This window comes from Carcharhinus amblyrhynchos, chromosome 7, assembly GCF_965287045.1.
Source record: "Carcharhinus amblyrhynchos chromosome 7, sCarAmb.v2.hapA, whole genome shotgun sequence".
Classification (NCBI taxonomy): domain Eukaryota; kingdom Metazoa; phylum Chordata; class Chondrichthyes; order Carcharhiniformes; family Carcharhinidae; genus Carcharhinus; species Carcharhinus amblyrhynchos.
The window spans coordinates 109,234,733-109,248,698 of record NC_137330.1 but is presented as its reverse complement, the minus strand read 5'-3'; the positions used below and the strand labels follow the sequence as shown (position 1 = coordinate 109,248,698).

Here is a 13,966-nt window from a genome sequence, read left to right as displayed (position 1 = left end):
TTTGTCATTTATATTAATGATCTGGATGTGAATTTAGGAGGCATAGTTAGTAAATTTGCAGATGACACCATAGTGGACAGTGAAGAAGGTTAAGTAAGATTGCAACAGGATCTTGATCAATTGGGCCAGTGAGCTGATGAATGGCAGAAGGAGTTTAATTTAGGAAAACACGAGGTGATGCATTTTGGTCGATCGAGAACAGGACTTACTCAGTTAATGGTAGGACACTGGGGAGAGTTACAGAACAAAGTGATCTAGCGATACAGGTTCACAGCTTCTTGAAACTGGAGTCACAGATGGGCAGAATGGTGAAGTAGGTATTCAGCATTATTGGTTTCATTGATCAGAACATTGAATACAGGAGTTGGGACGTCTTGTTGAAGTTGTACAAGACATTGGTAGGGCCACACTTGGAATACTGTGTACAGTTCTGATCTTTTTATTATATAAGGATATTATTAAACTAGAAAGAGTGCAGAAAAGATTTGCTAGGATGCTACTGGGACTTAATGGTTTGAGTTATAAGGAGAGGCTGGATATACTGGGGCATTTTTCTCTGGGGCATCGGAGGCTTAGGGGTGACCTTATCGAGGTCTATAAAATAATGTGGGGCATAGGTGATGTAGATAATCAATATCTTTTCCCAAAGGTAGGGGAGTCTAAAAGTAGAGGGCATATGTTTAAGGTGAGAGGAGAGAGATACCAAAGGGTCCAGAGGACCAATTTTTCACACAGAGGGTGGTGAGTGCCTGGAACAAGCTGCCAGAGGTAGGGGTGAAGGTGGGTACAATTTTGTCTTTTAAAAAATATTTAGACAGTTACATGGGTAAGATGGATATAGAGGGATATGGGCCAAACACAAGCAACTGGGACTAGCTTAGAGGTTAAAAAAAGGAGCGGCATGGCCAAGTTGGTGAAAGGGCCTGTTTCCATGCTATAAACCTCTGATTCTATTCCATACATGAATCTCAAGACTGCAAACGGAGGAAGTGGTGGCTAGTTGCTGGCAGACAACATCTCACCCTTCCCACCCCACATCCCGCATCCCACTCCTCCACATGACATGCCCAAAATGTGAAAGCTTCCTTGATATTACTGCCTCAAACAAGGTCCTCTTAAAACCAGCTTTCTCGAGCACCCACTCGTTAGGCCGCTCAGCTGTTTGTGACATGTGTAATATCTGTCAGAATCTGTTAACTACAAATGCTTTTATTACTCTTCCTCATGGTCCAGCTCACTCAGCCACACAATGTCACCAGCCACAAAAGAGGTTTCAGAAGACAATTGAGATGCTGTTCCTCCATACTCCTTTATGCGAGTTCACAACACCATGATCCTTGTTAAGTCCAGCCTGAATTTCTTTGGTAGGTTCTGGATATTCCGTGATGGGTAACCCAAGGTAGCGGAAAGTCCTGCTCAAGCTGAACAGCATTCATTAAAATCTTACAGGCCTCTCCATCCATCTCCATCACCTTCATCTTGTCAACATTGATCAGGAGACAGTGTTTCCAGTGAACTCAGTCAAGATGATCGACCAGCACTCACAGCTCCTCCACTGTGTTAGCAAACAGGACAATGTCGTCTGCATATCAAATATTTGGAATTCACTGCTTGCCAATTGGTATTCCACCTTTGTATCCACAAAATATTCATCCACCAATTTTAAGTGGTAATTACTTCTACCTCTGGATGGCACAGTGGTTAGCACTGCCGCCTCATAGCACCAGAAACCCGGGTTCGATTCCCAACATGCATCACTGTCTGTGAGGAGTCTTCACGTTCTCCCGGTGTCTGCCTGGGTTTCCTCCAGATTCTCCGGTTTCCTCCCACAGTCAGAAAGACGTGCTGGTTAGATGCATTGGCCATGCTAAATTCTCCCTCAGTGTACCTGAACGGGTGTCGGAGTGTGGCGACTAGGGGATTTTCACAGTAATTCCATTGCAGTGTTAATGTAAGTCTACTTGTGACACTAATAAATAAAGTTAAACTTTAAAACTTTAAATTGAAAGTAGGCTGAAGGCATACTTTCACTCCTGTTTGTTAGTCTCAGTCTGTAGACAACGTATCTCAAAAACTAATGGGTGCATTTCAATGGTACGCAGGTAGATTGTACTCCAAGGAAGAATTGATTCATTTTTGGGGAAGATGAAAATCAGGATCTGGGAATGTTTAAAGGATCAGTTAACATTGATGAATAGGGTTTTAAATGTTGTGGGTTGTTTTACTCAGAATGGAGTGGATTGTCTCAACTACTGTGGTGGAACTTGTCACAGCTGTTAAAATGTGAGCAGAGTTTTCAAAGTGGGTTCTTTAACTGAAGACTCCTTGGTGAAATGGAAGCTCTTCATAAAAATATATTTCTATTTTCAGCTCTGGAGGTACAGAGACTCAAGGGGTGCACAATTGAAATAACACAGAGTTAACACAGTGTGGCAAAGGTATATGCTCTATTGAGTGCCCTTTACACACATTTTTAGATTTGACCCATGATATTCCCATCACATTATTTTCATTTGCCCATCTGTTCAGCTTAAACTTACATTTATCAAGTGTCCTCCTCTCATAAATATTATTTAGCGGGAAAATAAGAGGTAGATATGACATTGAAGGTGAGATTAGCAATGAGACAGATGCACTAAAAACAAATGTGTATGCACCTCTGTCAAACTGTGTTAATTTAACACTATTACAATTATGCAGCTCTTCCTCAAAGTTTTCCCTGGCTGGTTAATTCTTTGTAACTACAAAACTGAAAAAAGAAAATCCTTTTATCATGAGCTTACACCTCACTAAGGAGGTGGTCAAGACAATCCACATCCAACAACCTGCTCCGAAAATTCTGCTCAAACTTTGATAATTGTGACAAAATCCACCACTGCTGAGACAATCTAAAATAAAGTCCATTTGCCCAATCCACAAAAAGAAAAAAAAAATCAGGATTCGGATCTACATCTTTGACAAAAATGAATCAGTTCTTTCTTGGGCTACAGCCTGTCCGCATAGCAGATTTTGTTGAAACCTCCCTATATATCTCAATAACTAACACCCTAACAAACAGGGTTGAAAACATTACTTCCACCCACCTTCAGTGGTGGAGGTAATAGGCGAAATGTATTGGAACAAATCATAGAATCACTACAGGGCAGAGGCCATTCGGTCCATCGAGTCTGCACTGACTCTCCGACAGAGCATCTTACCTGGGTCCACTCCCCTGCCCAATCTCCACACATTTCCCATCGCACGTTATACATCTTGGGACACTAAGGAGCAATCTGGCATGGCCAATCCACCTAACCTGCACATCTATGGGCTGCAGAAGAAAACTGGAGCACCAGGGGAAACCCACGCATACACGACGAGAACATGCAAACTCCGAGCCAACAGTCACCCAAGACTAGAATTGAACCAGGGCCCTGGAGCTGTGAGGCAGCAGTGCTAACCACTGAGCCACCATGCCATCAAATTCAAAGAGGATTAAAAAGTCCAGTCTGGATGGATTGCATCCATGCATTTAAAAGAAATAGCAAAGCGTTATTACATATATTTAAGATATCATTGGAAAAAGGTGTAGTTCCAGAGGGTTGGTAGATAGCTAATGAAATTCTTACATTTAAGAATGGAGACAGAACATGCTCAGAGAATTGTAGATCAGTCAGCTTAATATTGGTGGGAAGAAAAATAATGAAATCTCTACTGAGGGAGAAAGCGGAAAAATATCTAGAAATAAACAAGCATATTATTGAATAATCCACATGGATTTCAAAATGAAAATCTTGCTTGACCAACTTCATTTAATTTTTTGAGCCAATAACAGAGACAGAGCAGACAATGTTAATACTGTCAATTCAATTGGATTTGATATCTTCAATAAGTATCTCACAAGAGACTAATGAATAAATGAAGGGAATGTGGAATTAGGAGAGGAGTGCAAGAATGGATTGCTAGCTGGCTTCAGGACATAAAGTGGGAGGAAAGGGTGGCAGAATGTGGGAAGTGCTGTTGCACAAGGTTCAGTACTGCAACCACAGCCGTTCACAATTTACATTACTGATTTGGACTTTGGAATCAAAACCACAATTTCTTCCTTTAGTGGATGACATAAGAGTGGTGGGGTGTGGTCAATACTGAGGAAGCCTGCACCCATCTCATGAGGAAATTAATAAATTTACAGAATGGGCAAATAAGTTGCAAATGGCAGATAATTTTGAGTCATGCATTTTGATAGGAAAAATAGGGAGGTCACTCATTACTTGAAAAGATACAAGTCTAGGTGGGGTACTGGAACAAAGTTCCTCTGAGTACAATACTCGGGGCAGCATGGTGGCACAGTGGTTAGCACTGCTGCCTCACAGCGCCATGGACCTAGGTTCGATTCCCGGCTTGGGTGACTGTCTGTGTAGAGTTTGCACATTCTCACTGCGTCTGTGTGGGTTTCCTCTGGGTGCTCTGGTTTCCTCCCACAGTCCAAAAATGCACAGTTGATTGGCCATGCTAAATTGCTCTTTAGTGTACGAGGGATTAGTAGGGTAATGGGAATAGGGTCAGGGTGGTATTGTTATCAGTGTAGACTCGATGGGCCGAATGGCACTGTAGTACACTATCATTCTATGATTCTATAATACACCAATCACTAGAAGTGACACCACAGCAAGGCTATAACCAAAAGCAAGTCAAGCATGGGCTTTATTTGCAGAGGGATAGAATTAAAAGGTAGGGATGTGAAGTTAAAAGCTACATCCAATCTTGGTTAAACCATAGCCATGCTGTTCTGCTCATGATTATTGTGTAACAAAGAATATAGAAGCACTAGCAAAGGTGTGGGAAGGATATACAAGGGTGATAGCAGAAATAGAAGGGCAATCATAGCAACACAGGACTGACAGACTGGATCGCTTTTCTCTTGAAAACAAAAGACCAGAGCTTGAGCTAAAATAGAGTTTTTTTTTAAATTATGGAAGGTTTTGTTGGAGTGGATACAGAGAGAATATTTCCTCCTGTGGGGAAGAGTATAATGCGGAGATGCCAGCGTTGGACTAGGATAAAGACAGTAAGAAGTCTCACAACACCAGGTTAAAGTCCAACAGGTTTATTTGGTAGCAAAAGCCACTAGCTTTCGGGCCTCTGACCCTTCGTCAGGTGAGTGGAGAGTTCTGATCACAAATAGGGGATGTAAAGACACACACTCAGTTTACAGAATACTGATTAGAATGAGAGTTTTAGAAAACTTTAACCTGGTGTTGTGAGACTTCTCACTGGGAAGAGCATAACCAGAGGCCATCAGTGTAAGACAGTCATCAAGAAATTCAATAGGAAATTCAAATGAATCTTTACCAGGGGAATGATGAGAATGTAGAACATCTTACCACAGAGAGTGGTTAAAGCAAATAGTATAGCTACATTTAAAGGGAAGCTAGATAAGGAGAAGGACAAAGCGAAGAAGGGAATAAAGAATTATGATGACAGATATTGATGAGGAAAGATTGGAGATGGCTCGAGTGGAGCATAACTGCAGGACTGGATGGGTTAGAGCAAAGGGCCTAGCAGACTTCTGTGCTATATATCCAATCTAAGATACAACAAAAGGACAAAGAGTCAACTCTTTTAAAGAAGTAACCAATTAGTCCCCCACCATTGATCTTTTCCCAGAGCCAGCTACATTTTTCACCTTCAAAGATTTATTCAGTTCTCTCCTGTATGTTACTATTAAATCTACTCTCACCTTCCTCTCAGACTGTCTGTTCCATGTCCCCATAACTCACTGTGTAAAAAGAGTTGGCTCATGGTGTCTCTGGATCTTTTGTCAATCAACTTAATTCTACCCCTCCCCCTCCAGTGGAAACTGTTTTTATTTACTCTATCAAAGCCCTTTATAATTTTAAACAGCTTTATGAAATTTCTCGAAAGTGATCAACTCCAGCCTCTCCACTAAAAATTAAAACCCCCAGTCCTGTTTTCATTCTGATCGATCTCTTCTGCACGCTGTCCAAGAATCATAGAATCCCTACAGTGCAGAAGGAAGCCCATTGAGTCTGCACTGACCACAATCACATCCAGGCCCTATTCCCATAACCCCATGTATTTACCCTAGCTAGTTCCCCGGGCATGTGGCATTGTCAATCCACCTAACCCGCACATCTTTGGACTGTGGGAGGAAATCTGAGCACCCGGAGGAAATCCACGCAGATACAGGGAAAACATGCAGACCACACACAGACAGTGACCCAAGTCGAAAATCGAACCTGAGTCCATGACGCTGTGAGGCAGCACAGCTAACCACTATGCCACCGTGCCACCCAAAGCTTTGCTATCCTTGCTTCTTCATGGAGTCTTTACAGCTACACTTTAAAGTAAATAGCTCTTTATCCCAAGTTAATCTTGGGGTTGAAAGAAATTGGTCTTTCGACAAGGCATGGTACAAACCTCACCCATGCCTCAGCCTGCCCAGGTGCCCCGGGAGGACATTTTTCTTTGCTTCCTCTCTGTTCCCTCCTACTACCTTTCATCAATCCCACCGTTGAGCACCTATATATTTTCCCCCACTCTTAAGGCTCCATTATGCAGTTGCAAATTGCAACTCAGCTTTATCCCATGCAGAATTTATGAAGTGTTTACTAAGATAGGATTTTCAACAGGCCACTGGAAAATGTGTGGTGCACAATTATTTTATGTGTTTTAAACAGAGTATACAGCATAGAAACAAGTCATTTAACCTGGTAGATCAATGCCCCCGTTTATGTGTTATGTGAGTCTTCTCCCTTCTCTTTATCTATCCCCAGTTAGTATAAACTACTCTTTTTTCTCTTGTGTACTTATCTAATTAAAGGCAACAACACTATTCTCCTCAGCCTGTCGTAGCCAATTCAGCATTCTAACCAAGCTGCTTTATCAAAGCAATCTGAAAGCACAAGTCTTGTTTTACCTTTACTCCAGTCGTGAGGTCAGCTGTGGAAAGTACTTCTCCAATTGCCAAACTTTTATTGACACAATGTTTTGTCTTTTCTATCTAAAAGAACAGCCAACAAAAGAATTCAAATTCATATTTTTTTTAAATCAAATAGCACAGGTCCAATAGAATAAATAAACATTTATCAACAAGTCGTTGGGTGAATATAGACTAGTGTGCCCCACTCAATGCCCAGTTATCAAGTGGTACTAGCAGAGGCCTAGAAGGCAATGACTCTGGGTCAGAAAGATGCAGAAAGTTAAAACGGGGGAAAATATTCTGGGCAAGCATAAGTAACCTTAACACACAAACACCTAAACTGCATTCTTTAGAGTTACAGATAACTTTAGCTGTGGTCTGCTCAGTATGTTATGAAGAAACTTTATACTAATGTAGCCTTTTGTATTTCAAAACATTCTCCCGCTGCTTCACAGCTAATTAATTACTTTCAAAGCACCATCACATAAAATGTCATGTTGGCCAATTTAAGAACAGCAAGGTCCCAGCAGCAGCAAGGTAATGAACAACCATCTAATCTGCGTTTGCCATTGTTAAGTGCAGGATCAGTGTTGGCTGAGACAGCAGGAGAACGCTGCCCTTTTTTAAAAAATGGCCCACTGAGCTGAAGTGTCAGTCCAGATCATGTGCTGGATTGGACAAGGAAATGATGGGGAGATGCCGGCGTTGGACTGGGGTAAACACAGTAAGAAGTCTCACAACACCAGGTTAGAGTCCAACAGGTTTACTTGGTAGCAAACGCCACTAGCTTTTGGGGCTTTTCCCCTTTGTCAGGTTCTCACCTGACGAAGGGGAAAAGCCCCGAAAGCCAGTTGGGTTTCAACCTAGTGTTGTTAGGCTTCTTATTGTGTTGGACAAGGAAATCCAGGATTGGATCAGAAAACCCATCATCTGCTCTCTCAAGGTGGATACCAAGTGAAAATTAGGACTGTTGAATTCTATACCTTTTGACTATATGAACCAGTCTTCATTTTATATTTATTATGACTTCACCAGTACATTGGAAGTGAGATAGTTATCATTCTTCCAGCCCTCTTCCTAAATTGCTTCATCTTATTTCAATCCCATCGATCGTATACTTTTGTCCTCGAATTATTTGAATTGTGTGCTGCAACCTCAGGGAGAAAATTAATTTGCCACATTTCTGTCCAATTGCAATGGCAAAGTAAATGGCAAACTTTTGTTACATCCTTTATGTAACCTTCTCCTTAAGTTTGTATTCGCAATAAATTAAGTTTCTCAATAAAATTCAGAATTCGATTTGCCTACTTCTTGCAAACTGGTTTTCAGCATGTTTGTATGTTTGCAGCCCAAGATCTGTCCATTTCCAGCAGGAATTTTAGTATCCATGGCTTATTTTCACTTGCTGCTCTCCTCCCTAAAATACATGGTATGGATCGAAGTTTGAAAGTTTTTCAATGTTAGTCACCAGTGACTATATCAGTTGACTTGCGTAAAGTTGGTCATATAATTAAATATTACCAGATCATTGCCCTTTTCAGTATGCTGAATGCCAGTGATGCATACCATATACAAGATGCACAATTACAATTGACCAAGGTTCCTTTGACTTTGACAGCATCTTTCAAACTTGCAACCCTCACCACCTTGAAGAACCAGGGCGACAGATGCATGGGGACACCACCACCACCTGCAAGTTCCCTTCCAAGTCACTCACCACCCTGACTTGGAAATATATCACCATTTCTTCACTGTCGCTAGATTAAAATCCAGGAACTCCCTCCCTAACAGTACCGTGGGTGTATCTACACCACATGGACTGCAGCAGTTCAAGAAGGCTGGCTCCTGGCTTGGTTCACTGTCTGTGTGGAGTTTGCATGTTCTCCCCGTGTCTGCTAGGGTTTCCTCTGAGCGCTCCGGTTTCCTCCCACAGTCCAAAGATGTGCGGGTTAGATGGATTTGCCAATCTAAATTACCCTTAGTGTCAGGGGCACTAGCTAGGGTAAATGTATGGGGATAGGGGCTGGGTGGGATTATGGTCGATAGGCTGAACAGCCTCTCTCTGTACTGTAGGGTTCTATGATTCTAAGGTAGTTCACTCACCACCTTTGCGAGCGCAATTAGGGATCAGCAATGAAAGCTGGCCTAGCCAGCAAAGCCCACATCCCATGAAGGAGTTAAAAAGTATTGCATAAGTCTTTGCACAAGTGTCTGTATAATGTCAACCAAGATCGTGGATGGAATTTTATGTCTCTGCTGCTTTCCCAACTACCCCCAATCAAGCTCAAAGGGGGAAGGGTGGAAGGATGCGGAAATGAGAGTCTCCCTGCACAGAGGCCAAATGAGGCCCTTAAATAGCCAGTTAAAGGCCACGTAGAGGTCTGATCCCACCACCAATATAATTTTATGGCTGGTCATGCTGAGCAACAGCACAGGAAGCCCTACTGCGGGTTTATCTACAGCCTATTGGGGGGGAGGGCGGGAGGTGGGTATGCAGGCACTCTGTGCCTGACTTAAGGAAACGGGGGCTGCCATCTGCCTTTGCTGTCGACCTCACCCTTTCTCCAGGTCCCTTGCTAGCAATCCTACCTTCCCTGGTGCCCCCATCTCATAAGAACATAAGAACATATCTCGTCCCACTTACCCTCTCTAGGGATCCGAACAGAGATCTCTTTAAAACACCAAGCTGACAACAGGTTCCTCAATCACAGTACATTTACCTCCAGCAGCAAACAACTTCAAAAAACAAAGTTTACAGTGACTTGCAGTACAGAAATTGAATACTACCGTACTGCAATGGAGAATTCTTTAAAAAAAAGCTTGCAGAGTTCCTCAAGTTGTACGTAGCTAAAAAAAAGTTTAAAAATGAAGTTTAATGTAGCATAGGGATTGGGAAACCTGAAAATGCAGCAAAATGTTCCTCAAATGTTTCAAGAGGACAAAATGAAGCTGATTCCACAGACAATCACTTGGTATAGTTGTGTGATAGCATCATCAAACTGGGATGAGACGACACTATCACACTGCTCACACTCTTTAAAACGAGTAATATTGCATTCTAAATGCGACCCAGGCATAAAAATTAAAACCCTTTAAAATGAAACCACTGAAAAAAAGGGACACTCAGAACAGGGCAGTGGGAGGCCCATGCCGCCTCAGTAAATGTCCGATTGTTATGAATTTGTGTTGAGCCTCACAAATATGTTCTGCGCAGGGTTTCCAACATATTTCTAGCCAATGGACATGAGTCCCACCTCAAATATTAAAATTTGCCTTGTGTGTTCAAATTTCATTCCGTTTAACTACGCTCATAGGATTGATTTTTCAAGCCAATACCTGTTCTTGCAACTGTTGTTGCACCGTTGGTAGCTTTATAACAAATTTGACTCGCTCGGAAGAAAGATCTCTCATCTCATCCAGACTCAGGTCATACCTAGAAAGAACGGATTACCAGAAACAAAACTCTTTAATCAGTAAATATCATCCCCTTTCAAAACCTGTCAAGCCTTTAGATCATTTAACTCATACAAATCTGAAAGTTGTTTTAAATTATTAAACTATTATTGAAATGTAGAGTGAAATCAACAGCAATAATGGCAAACATTTGGATACCAAGGGACATTAATTCCTTGCAGTGATAGCCAAAGTTATCAAAGAATCCATAGAATCCCTACAGTACAGAAGGAGGCCATTCGGCCTGTCATGTCTGTACCAACCACCATCTACCCAGGCCCTATTTCCGTAACAGCATTCATTTACCCTGCTAATTCCCCTATATATTAGGGTCAATTTAGCATGGTCAATCAACCTAAATTCATACATCTTTGGATTGTGAGAGGAAACCAGAGCACACAGAGGAAATCCACGCAGACATGGGGAGGACGTGCAAACTCCACACAGGCAGTGACTGAGGCTGGAATTGAACCTGGGTCCCTGGCGCTATGAGCCAACAGTGCTAACCACTGGGCCACCGTGTTGCCCATCTATTTATGCCATTTTGTTCCAATAGACAACTTGCTCTAACATGGTACATTGTCCTAAGGTGCTTTACAAGAGTGTCAGACAAATGTTGACACCAATCCACACGACAACATTAGGCAGGCAACAAAAGGCTGGTGCAGGCTTTTAAGGCGTGATTTAATTGGAGAGAGAAGCAGAGAGGTTTGAAGATGGCGTTCCAGAGCTAATGGCCTATTCAGCCAGAGATATGACCACTAAGTGAAAAAATACAGAGGATGCGCAATGGAATAGCAATGAGGTCGCAGAGGATCATGGAGTTCGAGGAGGTTACAGATAAAGGAAGGGAAAAGCCATGAAGACATTTAAACATAAGGATGAGAATTCTAAAATCAAGTTGTTGTTAGGATGAGAACAATGGAAGCCATGAGTTAGTATATGGACAGCAGAGTTTTGGATGAATTGAATAACCTGGCCAGCAGAGCATTAAGATAATCATGCCTGTAAATAACAAAGGCATGAGTGAGGGTTTCAGCAGCAAATGAGCTGAGGCAGGGCCGAGATGGGCAATGCTGTAGGACTGAGGAAGGCAATGTTGATGAAGGAAACAATATAGTGCTGGAAGTTCACCTTAGGGTCAAATAGAACTTGGAGGTTGCAAACAGTCTGGTTCAGCATCAGACAGTAAATAGAGAGAGGGATGAATTCAGTGGCTAGGGAATAGTTTTTGTGGTGGGGATCAGTGTCCCCTCTCAGCTGCATGCCTGTTCTGCACACCTAATTATAGCTGCACACACCCTGATTGCTAAATGAGGTTCACTACAATATGAGGTCATGAGCAAAGAGCTGGTAGACTCCACCAAGGCAGGGAATTAACAGGTGAGAATCATGCCTGACATCATTCCAGCAGGATTAACAGCCGTAATTCACTTGTATCCTGAAGCCTGATGATCATGATGACTGTCGGAAAACCCATCTGGTTCATCAATGTCATTTAGGGAAGGAAGTCCTTATCTAATCTGGCCTACATGTGACTCCAGAACCACAGCAATGTGTGGCTGACTCTCAACTGCCCTTGGGCAATGAGGGTTGGGCAATAAATGGCCAGTGACGGTCATGTCCCACAAATGAATAAAAAAAGCATCGTCCAGAGCAGGTATCCCTGAAATTCCAAAATTTAAATCAAATTTTAATCCAATGTTTTGCCTGGAAAAAACTCTGGGGGTGATCTTACCAGCTCGTCACACCGGTCAATCGGTGGTAAGATCAGGCGAGAGGCGGAAAATCAGATTTGCAATGATACCAGTCCCATTCTACCGGCACAAACAGCCTTGAGCCCACAAATTGTTTATGAGGTCATTTCAATATCATTAGTGAATCCCAGACTCAATTGTCTGGGCTCACTTGCCTAAATGACCTCACCGGTGGAGGTCCTCACCAGTGAGAATCACATATGGTTCCTACCTGACGTGATGGCATTGTCGATGGGAGAGGAGGCCATTGGAGACTCCCTGAAAGTCAAGGCAGTGCCAGCCTGGTGATAAATCATGTACACAGTGAACTGAGACACTGAGGCACCTGCGCAATTGCACATAGAGCAGTCTGCAGCCAGCTTCCTGGTATGAAACTGTGATGAGAATCACACTTTCCCCATTCTTTCCTCTATGTGCCGTACAATTGCATCTGAGAACACCCCAAAAAATGGCCATGATTCTCTCTGGTTTCAGGCTTGTTCAGCAGTTAGAATTTTTTTGGTAAGATCGCTTCTTCTAGCTTTGGATACCCCTGTGATTTTTTTTTTAAAAGTGTTGCCTTGAATACTGTGATAGACAAGAGTCCTTAACAATAGTGCCGAGTGGGTCACAGGATCAGGCAACACAAAAAAAGGTAGAAAGGGAAGTTGTAAAAGGGATGCAAACAGTTTACGATGAGATATTGATAGGTTAAGTAAGTGGACAAAAAGTTTGCAAATGAAGAATATGGGAAAACATGAAGTTGTTCATTTTAGAAGGGAGAACAAAAAAACAGTATTACTTAAGTGAAGAAGAACTGCAGAAATCTTCTACACAAAGGAACTTGGGGGTACTTGTGCACAAAACACAGGAAACTAGCACATTGATGCAGCAGGTAATCGGGAAGGCTGGTGGGTTATTGGTCCTTATTCCAATGGGGTTGAAGTATAAGAGTTGGGAAGTCTTGCTGGAACTGTACAAGGTACTGGTCAGGCCACATTTGGAACACAGAGCAGTTTTGTTTGCCTTATTTAAGGAAATATTATTTCATTGGAGGCAATTCAGAGAAGGTTCACTCAGATGATCACACGTATGGGGGGACTGTCTTACGAGGAAAGGTTAAACAGGTTGGGACTCCACTTATTTGAATTTAGAAGAATGAGGGGTGATCTCATTGAAACATAGAGGATTCTTAAGGGGCTTGACAGGGTAAATGCTGAGAGGTTGTTTCCTCTCATGGGAGAGTCTGGGACCAGAGGGCATAGTCTCTGAATAAAGGCGCACCAATTTAAGACTTGAGATGAGGAGGAATTTCTTCTCTCATAGGGTTGTGAGTCTTTTGAACTCCTTGCCACACAGAGTTGCGGGGGAATTCCTTGTGTATATTTAAGGCTGAGACAGATAAATTTTTGGTCAGTAAGAGAATCAAGGGTTACTTGGAAAGGGCAGGAAAGCAGACGCAAGGAATGTTAGATCAGCCATGATCCTACTGAATGGCAGAGCAGGCACGAGGGGCCAAATAGCCTACTTCTGTTCCTATTTTCTATGGCCTTATGTAGTGATCCAATGCACAAAGGTGCACACTGCACGAAGACACATATGACAATAATTGCAATAATGATGGATGTGCTCTCTGTGAAAACGGTCAGCAATGACATAAGGAAGGGACTTTAAAGCAGAAATTGAGAGTTAAATAGGGAAACAGGACCCAAAATAAAAACAACTTAAAAGTGAAACAACTTCATTTCCTAATAGAAGCGTTTCTTGTCAAGTGAGAAATCTACTGTTGCAGAAAATGAAATCATTGCAAACCCACAAAAATATCTGGAATGTATTAACCATACCAGTGCAAAGT

General features: G+C 42.3%; 1 protein-coding gene across 2 annotated transcripts in view; it reads right to left on the bottom strand.

Annotated features, from left to right (window-relative positions):
• The window catches only part of acoxl (acyl-CoA oxidase-like), a 392,248-nt gene that overhangs the window by 364,608 nt on the left and 13,674 nt on the right, over positions 1–13,966 (bottom strand). For both annotated transcript variants that reach the window (XM_080192936.1, XM_080192935.1), the window contains exons 2-3: positions 10,259–10,355; positions 6,920–7,003 (exon numbers count right to left, since the gene is read on the bottom strand). In XM_080192936.1, the coding sequence (XP_080049062.1) occupies positions 6,920–7,003; positions 10,259–10,333 (159 nt within the window). In that variant the 5' untranslated portion in view covers positions 10,334–10,355. The remainder of the gene's footprint in view (positions 1–6,919; positions 7,004–10,258; positions 10,356–13,966) is intronic.